The following is a 12,729-nucleotide window of genomic DNA, read 5'->3' as shown; positions in this document are numbered from 1 at the left end:
CTACTTCCAAATTCACGCCCTCACCATCATCATATATGATGTTGTATATAAAGTGTTAAAAACTAGTTACAAAGTATTTCAAGACATTTCATTCATCATTTGTGAATACAAAACTGTCGTATAGCTACAAACTGAAGATATATATATATATAAATAAGTTCTATTGGGATTGACTAAACAGTGAATGAATGAGTTCATAGACTGTAACTGCTTTCAAAACTTTTATTGCTTCTCTTAAGTTTCTTTTAAAAAAAAATGCACACAAATAACTTTACTTACAAATAGCACTATGATGAGTTGCATGATGAAGGGGGAGATTTTTCTTAAAGCTAGGGATATATAAACGGTTGAAAGGCTGAATGCTCACAACATTCACTTCATGAAAACTGCATAATTTAAAAGTTGTCAATGGCTCTGCTAAAAACTTTTCAGCTATCCTCTCAATATAGATACAGAATCTTTCTCACTATCTTCACACACACTCACACGCATACAGTCGAGGGAGTGATAAAGTGCAGTGTAAAAGCATCAGACTGGCTGACGCAGCAGAGAATCAAAGATGCCGTTTGCTTTAGAGATGACTGAACTGTGAAGGTTGGGGATCTGGTGTGTTTTAGGATGACTAGCAAAGCATATTTAAGATTAGAGTGTTCTAGGAGCACATGATGGTTCAGCTGCAAGTGGTACAGTATATCAAAGTAAATTCAAGTTTAAGAGTCCAGAGTGGTGGTGGAGGAGATGTCATCACAGAACTCATCGAGAGATAGGTGTCACTGAAATACTCTTATAAAAATAAAATCTCTTTCCGTTCGATGCAACATCACAAAATTGCTTTTTTATCCCAAAATTGCATATAAAACCTACCTTTACAAAACGTCCATTTGTTAAGATCTTATAAAATTATTCCAAAATATATGAGACGACAATAAAAAGGGCTGCCATGCTGATGTCATTTTTTTTTTTTTTAAGTAAGAAAAGCCATTACATATAAATATGAATATGTACAACACAAGCCCTCGGGGAAGTTCATTTTGAATAATTAACAATCAATTAGGGCAATTGTATCTATGCCTCTAATGATAACATCAAACTATTTTATATTAAATGGCTCACACTATGGAACGAATTATTCACTGGAAACTGGATGGATATTTATGCCACATCGTCTTTGCCAAAGCAGAAAGATGGCAAAATTAGCAGCTGCCAAAACGACCCCCTTACAAAAGTATTATTAAAGGAATATTCCAGATTCAACACAAGCCCTATTCACAGCATTGATTTCAACAGAAAATCATTTCATAGCTCATTTTGTTACAAAAAAAAGTTGAACGCTTGCCCCATAAACTTCCATTATAAGTGCAAAACTCTCAACATTTAAAAAAAACAAAAACAAACTGAGATTTAAGTCAAAATAATTTCCTGCAGTAATCAACAGCATGCCATAGATGATTTTAACTTTGCTTAAAGATAACCAAGGGCCTTGAAGACTGATATGAAGTGTCAAAAGAAATCCTCTCACGGGAGCTAGTAAAGAAATGAAAATGTTGAATGATGAATAAATCTGGGCACCAATAATGACTTTAAACACCTTGTATGTCTAGGGAACTAAAAGTCTTCAATTTACTGTAATAATAAATCATAAAAAAAAAACAGTTTATGATGCAAGCGTGGCATTATGGGACAGTTTTCAGGGGTTAAGGCACTCAATCTTGGGATGTCTTCACTGGTACAACAGCAGACAATAAATTACAAATGTCCCCCATTCGTGGTGAGCCAGTGTTTTGGCATTGCATCATGTGGAAAGGAAACGCACATTTATCCTTTGGTTCTCCATGGATCTTCTCAGAAGCCTTAGAAGGTACAGGTAGGTAATTGTGAGAATGTCAATCTTGGGGTACCATCCTCCATTTTGTACTTCTCTTAAACTCTCTTCTAGTACATGGGACCTTTGGGAGACATGGGACCCTTGGGATTGTACTCCACAGGCATACTCATACAGTCTGACGGGTGACAGCGGCCATCCTTGCCCTTCTGTCCAGAGGGTCCTGGAGGTCCAGGAATCCCAGGGATGCCCTGCTGACCAGAAGAACCTGGTGGTCCCATCTTACCATAACCAGGAGGACCAGGGACACCTAAGAGGGATGGAAGGAATGAGAAAGAAATTACAGTATGACAGTGGAATAAAGTTGGCAAAATTAACTCCATTTTTGAAAACTAGAGTCAGACCTGGAGCACCTGGAGGACCACTGTCTCCCATCTCTCCTATACCCTTATCTCCTTTCTCTCCCTTTACACCATGGGCACCTGGGGACACACACAAGCATCCATGTGGAAGACTGGGCAAATGGAACATTGGACAACTGTATGAAACATTAGCACATTAGTTCATCTTACCAGGTGGACCCATGGGTCCCTGCCTTCCTTCTCGGCCAATCTGCCCAGAGCGGCCCGGTATCCCCGGGGGCCCTTGGATGCCTGGACTTCCATCTTTCCCTGGGGGTCCTGGTCGGCCAGGGGACGCAACCATCTCCACAGGCATCTGCATTCGTGACATGTAGTAGCCCATGCGCTCTGTGCGAACAAATAAACATTGAAAACCAACCTACAACACTTTCTCTCTGAAATAAACTGTCTAAAGAAAAAGTCCCAGTGCATATCTCATCATCTAGATATGTCTGGTCACAAAAGTTCTCTCACCGTCAAATATCTTTATGACCTGCTGTCTGATGAAGGATCTTATGTCATCATAGTTTACAACAGCCTGGAAAAAATAGATGCATTTCGAAGTTAAAATACTCATATACTGCATATATACTATTCTGCAAGATCCATTGTTTCTCAAAGTAGATACTGTTCTCTATGATACTGCAGACGGGAAATTGTTTCTGTCAGTTAATAAACTCTTCCAGCCAAGTTGTTTTTTTTTGTATTTTTTTGCTGTGTACTAAGGCTGCAAAATTTGAAGAAACAATCAAATTGTGATTTAAAATCCGAAAAAAAAAAAGAGAAAAATCTGGGTTTCGCCTGTGTTTGTTTGTAGGGATGCACAATTGTGCCAAAATTTTGTGATTATATATCAATATGTATATAAAATAATAATAATAATAATAATAATAATAATAATAATAATTACTATTATTACTACTAAATCAAATACAAAAATACTAAATAAAAATCAGAAATATATTCACTGTAAAATAAAAAATATTGAATATTTAAGAAATTGTATTTTACATTACAACTTTAAAATGACAAAACTAATATTTATGGATGTCTTAATTCACTTTCAAATGATAAACCAAGAAACGTTGGATGGGAACACAGCTTCTGAATAAGCCTCACATCATTCCCTGGGATTCCTGGTGATCCGGGGGTACCAGCTTGTCCAGGTGAGCCAGGGCTTCCCCTTTCGCCACGGGGTCCGGAAGGTCCTATGATCCCTTCTGGTCCTTTGGAGCCAAAACCAAAGCCTCCTCCTGGTGGGCCGGGACGTCCGCGCTCTCCCGGGGCTCCCCTTTGCCCTGCAGTCCCTGCTTCACCCTGGACAGGGTTAAAGGAGCAGCTGTGATTTACCACACAGGAAGGAGACTCTAGGACAATGACCACAGGCCACTCAATGATCCTTGTAATAGCACCGCATAATGGCCTTTATATAGAAACTCAGCACTATACAGTCCACAAAATAAAATGTTCAAAAGTCCACCCCCATCTACTTTTATGAAAAGGGTGGCAAGCGGGAATACAGTGAACACTATAACTGTGGCCTATAATTTCATTCTGGTTTACATTCTATTGTGTGAATTCAAATTTTCTTCTTCCTGAAAAGCCCATTGCTGGTTAAATACTTTTTTATAACTATTTTTGTAAATTAGCTATTGATTAATCAATGTAGCTTAGTCCACAGATGAGTGAGGGATAGCTTTAATGGCTTGTATTGTAGTGTGCCTTTGCTTTAAAAACATTGAAAATATTTCTAAAAATGTGGACAAAACAACATTTTAAGTATTGTAAGTGCTGTGCTGTACTTTTATCCCTTACAGCCTTGTTTTTGTTCACATCAAAATAAATATGCGCAGACTCATCAAAAAATTCCATATTACTTATGTGAACAAATATCAACTTATGCATACTATGCGTACAATGTTTACTGTTGTACTGTACACACTACATTTAACAATTTACTGTTGTTATCACCAACTTAAAGGAAATTGCATCTGGATTTATGAAATGGATTGTAAAGAATAACGCACAAATGATAATCAGTTTAATGGACTTTTTTTGTGTGGATTTATATTTAATTGCTACTGTTCTTTGTTATGTTTTAAACTTGGTTATATAAATTACTGTCTTGTCTAATGTCTGGTCTTGACTACTTTTATTGACTATATTTCAATACATTTAATGCAAATAGTTATACTTAAAAAGATATTGGCACCTTAATAGCTTCAATGTAGTTGACTACTTTTTGCTAACGGCTTATATTAAAACTACCCTACCCTAAACTACAATACATTAATTTACGAGTAGCTTGTGAAGCTACAGTTTCCAGCAGCATTCCCAACACTGATGTTGTGCATGTAGCGGTCTATATAGAGCGAGTCACTTTTTTAAACATTTAAGGGCTTCTGCTAATGGGTTGAGGGAAATGCACTGCTCTCATCTCATTCAAGCCTAAACTTCAAAAACCTGACAATGCTGTCCTGTCACAGTGACAGATACTCCTGTGTGGCTTTATTACGGAGTATAATGGTGTCACTATGTAAGCTGAGAGTGGTGTTCAAACAGGCTACTGTGGCAGATGAGGTAAAAAAATAAAATAAGGAGTGATGGCAAAGTGAGGTTAGATAACAGGCTTTTGTGTTTGCAGATGGAGCCACTTGACAACTTCATTGAACAAATGTAAGCACACAAACTAACTGAATGTGTTGAGCACACATTGATGGGAGGGGAAAGCTACTCTCTTATGCCTGAATAAGATGTATCCAAATACATGTTAAAAGATGACAGTGTTCAATAGTGCAAAGACATTATAACAGAGATGTGAAAGCAATGCGCCTTACCTTCGGTCCCTGTGGACCAGGTTCTCCTGACAGGCCTGGGGATCCCTGCGGTAACAAATAATTAGAGGAGTGAAACTGGGACAAGTAGTACAGAGTTTTGCAGTAATAACCATTGTGTCTATGTGCACAAGAACATTCCTAAATCAATCAGAATTTGGCCATATTTAGATTAGGAATGTGTAAATATCCGGTAATTGCATTAAACTGATTTTAATAATCCAATCAACTAAATAAGCTTCAAGAGAGTTTCTAGAATTCTGAACGAGACAGCTGGCATTTACCTGTGCTAATCGGAAGTAATAATAATCCACTTAAACTTCTACAAAATTTCTAAAATTATAAGTTTGACAGCTGGCATTTACCTGTGTTAACTTGAAGTCTGTTCCATGTAAACACATTATTAAAAATTCAAAACTGACATTTACATCTCTGCATGTCCAAATAAACGTAATTCTGGTTTCTATGAGTCAGAGGCAGTGGTAAAAAAAACAGTCAAAGAAACGTATTTTAATACCAACGTGGAGACAGAATCTTTGGAATGATGGCTTAACAATGATGTGCATTTGGGTAAACTGTGTTTACAAAGTTGTATATTGTATTTATAAGATCATATACTATTGCAAATCAAAGGAGATACTTACATCTTTACCCGCCGGTCCATCACTTCCTGGTTCACCCTACAGAAAAAAGGTATTAAAGAATAATTTATTTAGAGTCTATAAACACTTTTGGTAAATATTATTGAAAACAAACTAAGTTTAGGTACTGACCATCAGCCCTGGATGACCTGGGACCCCTGGCGGGCCAGGTAATCCAGCCTGTCCTCTCTCTCCTGCCTCACCTTTGTCTCCCTTAATGCCCTGGTTAAGAACAAAAAGACACAGTAAAGAATTCAACTCATTAAAAACATCACTGACACATTATCTGTTTTGGAAGACAATTGTGCTCACCAGTCCAGGTGGCCCAACTGGTCCTGGTGGCCCTGAAGATCCGGCAGAACCCTAGAAGTTTCCAGTTGCAAGCATTATACCATTACATTCTCAAGGGTTTTTTTTCTTTTCTGTACACTACCGTTCAAAAGTTTGAGGTCAGTAAGATTTATTTTTTTAATACTTTCATTAAAAAAAGTGATAATATAGACATTTATAATGTTACCAATATTTTTTTACTTCAAAAACCTGCGTTTTTTTTCTTGCTCTTTCTATTCATCAAGTGCTCCTGAAAAAAGTATCCTGGTTTCCACAAAAATATTAAAACTGTTTTCAACATTGATAATAAGAAGAAGTGTTTCTTAAGCAAATCTGCATATTAGCATGATTTCTGAAGGATTATGTGACACTGAAGACTAGAGTAATGATACTTTGCCATCAGAGGAATAAATTACATTTGAAAATATACTAAAATAGAAAACTATTTAATTTGTAACAGTATTTCACAACATCATGTTTTTTTTACTGTATTAAATAAATACCGCCTTGGTGATTTCTTTCAAAAACATTTAAAAATGCTCGATTTTTGAACAGTAGTGTACAAACTAAATAAATAAAGAAAATTGATTATAAAACATTTTAAATACTTACCATATGTCCTGGAGCTCCAGGTGGTCCTTGAGGTCCAGGAGAGCCAGGATCACCCTGAAATGCAAGTAAAAACATTTTTAATTATCCAGAGATGTCAGATCGCAATTCATAGCACAATGCATATGGACATACGCGTAAATTGTCTTCTAATTACTGCCATGATATAGCAAACGTTTAAAGAGAATATTCCTGTACAAATCAGTTATTATAAACATAAGTATAACTCAATCACTCCCTTGAGTACTGAGGTTTGTTACTTCCACAGTAACATGACAACACACATTAGGAATGTACAATGGGATCACAAGCTTGCAATACATTGTCCAAGCATTTGCATCTTTGTTTGCTTTCTTACATAGAGTATGTTTCTGGTTTAAGGGTGCAGAAACCTATTTTCAGAGCATTCTTTCATTATCTGAAATCTATAGAGCATTTGTAGAAAAATCTATAGCGTATTTAAAGGTGCAGTGGTAAAATATCTAATAGAAAACATCTTACCTCTAGACCAGCCCTTCCTGTTGCTCCAGCTGGTCCTTGAGGTCCTCTATCTCCCTACAGATAACATAAAGACAAGAGAGGGGTGATGCAGCGTAAAAAACAAAGAAATGTGTAAAAAGACCAAATAATATACAGAAATAAAAGCAGCTTTTTGTGCAATTAGAAGTGGCAAAAGGATTTGCAAAAATAATGATCGTTTCTTAGCATTTTCCTTATAGTCCTACCCCAAACATACGCCATAGGCTGAGCTCAAAGTTGACATGTTGGGCGATTTAAACAAACAAAACAACTAAAAAAAGTCTGTAATAATAACACTTTTCAGCTCATATATGGCTTACTTGTGGTTGCGTTTACTCATTAAGATAAAGTATAATAACATCAAAAACATTACACACATCAGCTTTAAAATCAATGGAAACTTTCATCTTTTATTCATTTATACACTAAACTTTTCAAATAGAAAGACAAGGCTATGAAACTCAAGAAAAGGCTCGTACTTTCATTCCTGGAAGACCTGTGTGCCCTTTGATGCCCTTGAAACCCTGGAATGAGAAAACAGTTACACAGTGAGCCTCTTCCAATCACAGAAAAGTCAAAACTAAAGCAAGTCAAGCTCCTCCTCGGAGACGCTTAATTAAAGTTGACTTTGTTCTTTGTTTCAGGCTTTGTTCCAACAGTTGGTTTTTGTATTCATGTGTCAATGCTTAAATCTATAAAGAACTTGGAAATGAAAACGAAGAAAGAAAATATGGCACGGTTAATACCGGTATTCCCCTGGATCCAGCAGGGCCAGCTGGTCCTGGTTCACCCTGTGTGATAGTAAGAATAAAACAGAGATGAAACAATTGTGAAAAAAACAACACACATTATATATATATATATTTTTATTATTATTATTATTTATTTTTTTCCCTGACCCTTAAACCTGGTTTTCCATCTTTGCCATCAAGTCCTTCCATTCCAGGTGGTCCCTTTAAAAAAGCACAAAATTTAAAAAAAACAAAATTAAATATGTTTTAATGATTACAGAGACATGATAGGCTGCATGTCTGCTTTAATAGAAGTCTATCCAGATGATTCTGACACTCACAGGCATGCCTGGACCCCCGGGTGATCCTGGGGGACCTGTGGGTCCCTGTGAGCCCTGAAGTCCAGCACTACCCTAGTGGAGTAGATAAATTAAGGTGAGTGCTTGATAGAGAAGCATCTACCTTCCACATGTCAAGCCATTTTACATCCAAAGTGCGGGATGTCAGAATGCTTGTTTGTGAAAGTGACCGTTAGAGATAATTCAGATGAATGTAAATGGTGAGTCATCTATCAAATGTCATTGCGCTTATAAGGATTTATTTCCAACGTGAGCGAGAAATGTCACCTATGTGGTATAATTTAATTCATCAATGCATGTTCAGGCATTAAAGAACTGTCACTTGCTTTCTCAGCCTGTGGTCCTGGAGGGCCCGGGGGACCTGCTTTTCCTGGGAAACCTGGAGGACCCTGGAGACATGAAGGCAACAGTAAGAGATCTGGGATTGTTCCATTAGCATATACTAAGAGATAAGGCTTATTTGAGAATTCAGACGTCAATATTAATTCTATTTCTAATCTATATTCGAATAAAAACAGAATATTGAATGAAAAAATGTTGGGCGAAACTTGACTTAATCCATCAGGAATTGATTGGATTGTGAAAAGTGGGTGTCCCATACCAGAATGCGAGTGGACGGAGTGGTAAGGGAAATAGTGACTGAATGATGAATGATAATGATTGAAATCCCACCTGTTGTCCGGGGAATCCTTGGGATCCTTGGAAGCCCTGTATACAAAAGATGTGAGAACTGTTACTGTGTGCACTGTAATTCGTAAACACGGCAACAAAATGAAGGTGATCCACCTGGGAATTTATTGAGTGGATCCACAAAGTTATAAATATTTATTTTCCAAGGAAAAACAGTATATGTTTAGAACACTTCTCAGATCTTGGGCTTGTAAATTTAAAAACGCAAACAGAACAGCTTGCTCTACATATTGTATTATGAATAATTAAGGTATCACGAGAATGTGATATCAAGGGATATGACAGACATAGAAACATATTTTAAAGAAAGATTTTTGTTGCCAATACATCAGTGACATGCTTTCATACCTGATCTCCCTTTGGTCCCACGGGTCCCGCTGTTCCAGCTTCCCCTTTAGGACCCTGCCAGACAAGAAAACTTATATTGTTCAACACTACAAATTGTCACAGTTTTTCAGAACAATGTTGAATCTTTGTGAAAAGGAAAGAGCAAAAATCAATGTTCTCATAACAGTTTTTCAAGTTGAAGCTTGTTTGTTTGATCTGAGAGTTATTACTCACAAAGAGAATACTAAAGAGAATCTGGCTTCTAATATATACCGTTGCATGATTATCAGCCATCCAAGATAGACATAAAGGTTTGTTTCGAAAAAGCCAGTGAAAAAGACAAACCAATGAAGCGCAGAGCTATTGAGGGTCGGAGTATACGAGAAGCAGAAATAATAACAGCATTAAAACTGGATGTTTACTCACTGCTGGGCCAACCGGTCCTTGATAACCTGGAGATCCCGGTGGGCCCTACATAAAACCAATGCAAAGTTTCAAACACGGCTTACCAAGTCATTAAAAGATTGTTCCTGTGTGGCTTGAACCCCCCAAAGGAGAGTCAGAATAAAATGATAATAAAGGGTTGAGGTGTTCTGGAAAATTAGGCATTTTTTGTGCATATCATATGCGTGGAAAAGTTTAGGGTCAGTAAGATTTTGTAATTTTTTAAAGAAATTAACAATTGCATTCAACATGGACATATTACAATTAAAATGAAATTAAATACTTTTACATTGTTACACAAGATTTCTATTTTAAATAAACGCTGTTCTTTTGAACATTCTATTCATCAAAGAATCCTGAATAAAATCATCACGGTATCATGGTTTCCACAAAAATATTAGGCAGCATAACCGTTTTTGTTTCAACATTGATAAGAATAAGAAATGTTTCTTAAGCAGCAAATCAGCATATTAAAATTATTTCTGAAGGATCATGTGACACTAAAGACTGAAGTATTGATGTTAAAAATTCAGCTTTGCATCCCATGAATAAATTACATTATAAATATATTTAAAAGTCCCCCTGTGGTGAAAATCAAGCTTTTAATGTTGTTTATATGTCTGTTGTGTTTTTAATATGCTTTAAGACAAAGCATGTGTAAATTCATAAGTCAACACCATTGCTGATTATTTCCTTCTCAAAACTGCAGTGAACCAAAGACAGTCTCAGGTTTGAAATTGCTGATGTGTCTGACGTCACAAACTATCCTGTAGCCAATCATGTCAACGTGTGATCGTCAACGACACTCACACTCTGAGCTGGTGTGAGTGAGTGGAGGCGAGGCTAATTTGCATATTCATAGAACTAAATGAGGCAAGGGTGTAGAGTTAGTTTTATAATATTTTAAAATATTTCGTATTTAAAAATATTATATTTTTAGTATAATTTTGATTAAATAATTGCATCCTTGGTGAGGATAAATACTTCTTTCAAAAACCATAATAAATCGTACCGACCCAAAACTTTTGAAATATAGATGTATTTATACACATTTAAACAGGAGTTTCAAACATTTCATGACATTTGTGCTGTGTGAAACTCTGATTACCCGCCGAAAACTGCTGTTGACATAAAAAAACAGATCCCATTGAAAGTCACTGAATAATCTGGACACTGCAAGTTTAACATTGTTCAAACAGAGCATTCTTACTGATTCTCCTTTATGCCCCGCAGTGCCTGGACTACCACGCTCTCCTTTAAGTCCCTGGAAAAAAGGATAACGATTTCAACCCAGCAATCAAACATTTAGCAGTTATATCACCTGTCACAAAACATTAATATATGATGCCTCTGCATCTGGTCCATTGCATAAAATGTCTATTCCACTTACAGGGAGTCCAGGTGTTCCCATATTTCCAGGATAGCCAGGATTTCCTGGTGGACCCTTGATAAAATAACACAACCACTCAATAAAACTGCAAACTGTGCATAGGCGCCTTTTAGTCTATATTCCCGAATTACTCAAGACATGTACTGTAAGCTGACTCACCTGTTCACCTTTCTGTCCTGGAAGCCCATCTGTGCCTCTCTGACCTTGTTGACCCTATGATTTAAAAAAAAGAAGATGCAAAGAGGCATTTGAGAAGAGCTGGCAAAAATATTAGTATTATAAAATCACACAATAATCAAGCTCCTTTTTGGTCTTGTTGGAGAATAATCATGGTTTCTCAACGCCGTGCGGTTTAGATCATTTTGATCTTAATCTCAATACAAAAAGAGTGTATACATCTGCCACCAGATTGGCATTTATTTCATAAGCAAGTGTTGAAAGTAAGGGGAATGCATGAATACCATTTGTATTCCAGAAACACAGCCAAATGATGCAGAGTTTTTCTTTTTTTATTGTTTTTACCTTTATAGTCACAGGACAAATCATGCCTTTCAGCTATTGCAAGCATAATGTATATGGTGTAGACCTGAGCTGAATATCATATTGGACAATCAATCAGTAATTGCTTCCTGCATATATATAAATATATATATAACACTTAGAGTATGTTTTTTTTTCTTAATCAATTTGACTAATTTCTCTAAATAAAGGTCAGTGCTCTTTGCACAATTTACAATGACTAAAGACTGATTGTTCTTATTTACTAATTTAATTTTTCTAAACGCATTGACCTTAGTTAGAGGAGTTCTTTATCTTAGTAGTGTTTACATTTTTGCTGCATTTTGTCTATATTGTTACTAAACTATATGTAGTACGTATATTAATTGAATATTATTTTACTTGTATTGAATTGTAATATACTAGTATATTTTGGAGCTAGCATTTATAATCCTTTTCATTCCTTAAACCTAGTGTAAGGAATGCTTTTGTTTAATCTTGATTTCTTGGTCAATATGTCAAAACAAATGCTGTATCGTCTGTCTTTTAGTAACTCTCTGATTCAAAAGCATCAATAAAAAGCTAAGTAAGAGTTAAAAACTAAGTGAAGTTTCGCCCCCTCTTGGAAGAAAACATTTTATAGGGTAATTTTATTCAGCTATAGGTCAAGACTCTTCAGGAACTTAATATTGGCTCACTTATGGTTGTCTCTGTACATCAAACAGAAATATGAGAGGGAGTATTTGACTTCATCTTTAAATACAAGAGGAAATAATGCCCCTCCATTGGCTGTGTCTGTTGGCAATGTACTTCTGTTATTCTCCTTAATCTTGCTGACTGCTCTGTCTCCTCAGCATTTCAGTTATATATCATTCCATTAGTGGAACAATTTCACAGAAAATTTCAATTTGGAAAACATCAGCCTACTGTAAATCTTTATTTTACATTTTTTTTGTGCTAATAGGAAAAGAAAGAAAAAAACAGCAAAACAATCTACACCGCTGAGTTTGTTGTTTCAGATTCGATTAAAGCACATTAAAGAGAGTCAGATAATGCTCACAAAGCATAAAGCTGGTCGACATTAAAATAAAATCCATTGTGACTCAGACTCAATTCATCAGTAAGCCCAAATCT

At 36.2% G+C, this 12,729-nt stretch overlaps 1 protein-coding gene across 8 annotated transcripts in view; it reads right to left on the bottom strand.

The window, feature by feature from the left end:
- Window positions 1-208: 208 nt before the first annotated feature.
- The window catches only part of col16a1 (collagen, type XVI, alpha 1), an 83,175-nt gene continuing 70,654 nt past the window's right edge, over window positions 209-12,729 (bottom strand). For all 8 annotated transcript variants that reach the window (XM_077196016.1, XM_077196014.1, XM_077196015.1 and 5 more), the window contains 22 exons: window positions 11,257-11,310; window positions 11,098-11,151; window positions 10,918-10,971; window positions 9,690-9,734; window positions 9,285-9,338; window positions 8,919-8,954; window positions 8,573-8,635; window positions 8,229-8,300; window positions 8,056-8,109; window positions 7,903-7,947; window positions 7,636-7,680; window positions 7,139-7,192; window positions 6,641-6,694; window positions 6,011-6,061; window positions 5,831-5,920; window positions 5,702-5,737; window positions 5,061-5,105; window positions 3,343-3,540; window positions 2,698-2,761; window positions 2,395-2,571; window positions 2,227-2,304; window positions 209-2,132 (listed from right to left, as the gene is read on the bottom strand). In XM_077196016.1, coding sequence (XP_077052131.1) covers window positions 1,933-2,132; window positions 2,227-2,304; window positions 2,395-2,571; window positions 2,698-2,761; window positions 3,343-3,540; window positions 5,061-5,105; window positions 5,702-5,737; window positions 5,831-5,920; window positions 6,011-6,061; window positions 6,641-6,694; window positions 7,139-7,192; window positions 7,636-7,680; window positions 7,903-7,947; window positions 8,056-8,109; window positions 8,229-8,300; window positions 8,573-8,635; window positions 8,919-8,954; window positions 9,285-9,338; window positions 9,690-9,734; window positions 10,918-10,971; window positions 11,098-11,151; window positions 11,257-11,310 — 1,623 coding nt within the window. In that variant the 3' untranslated portion in view covers window positions 209-1,932. The remainder of the gene's footprint in view (window positions 2,133-2,226; window positions 2,305-2,394; window positions 2,572-2,697; window positions 2,762-3,342; window positions 3,541-5,060; window positions 5,106-5,701; window positions 5,738-5,830; window positions 5,921-6,010; window positions 6,062-6,640; window positions 6,695-7,138; window positions 7,193-7,635; window positions 7,681-7,902; window positions 7,948-8,055; window positions 8,110-8,228; window positions 8,301-8,572; window positions 8,636-8,918; window positions 8,955-9,284; window positions 9,339-9,689; window positions 9,735-10,917; window positions 10,972-11,097; window positions 11,152-11,256; window positions 11,311-12,729) is intronic.

Source organism: Siphateles boraxobius, unplaced genomic scaffold (assembly GCF_051911475.1).
Source record: "Siphateles boraxobius isolate OS27281-9 unplaced genomic scaffold, OSU_SipBor_1 35, whole genome shotgun sequence".
Lineage (NCBI taxonomy): Eukaryota > Metazoa > Chordata > Actinopteri > Cypriniformes > Leuciscidae > Siphateles > Siphateles boraxobius.
The sequence above is the reverse complement of the archived record's forward strand: the minus strand, read 5'-3'. Positions and strand labels throughout refer to the sequence as shown.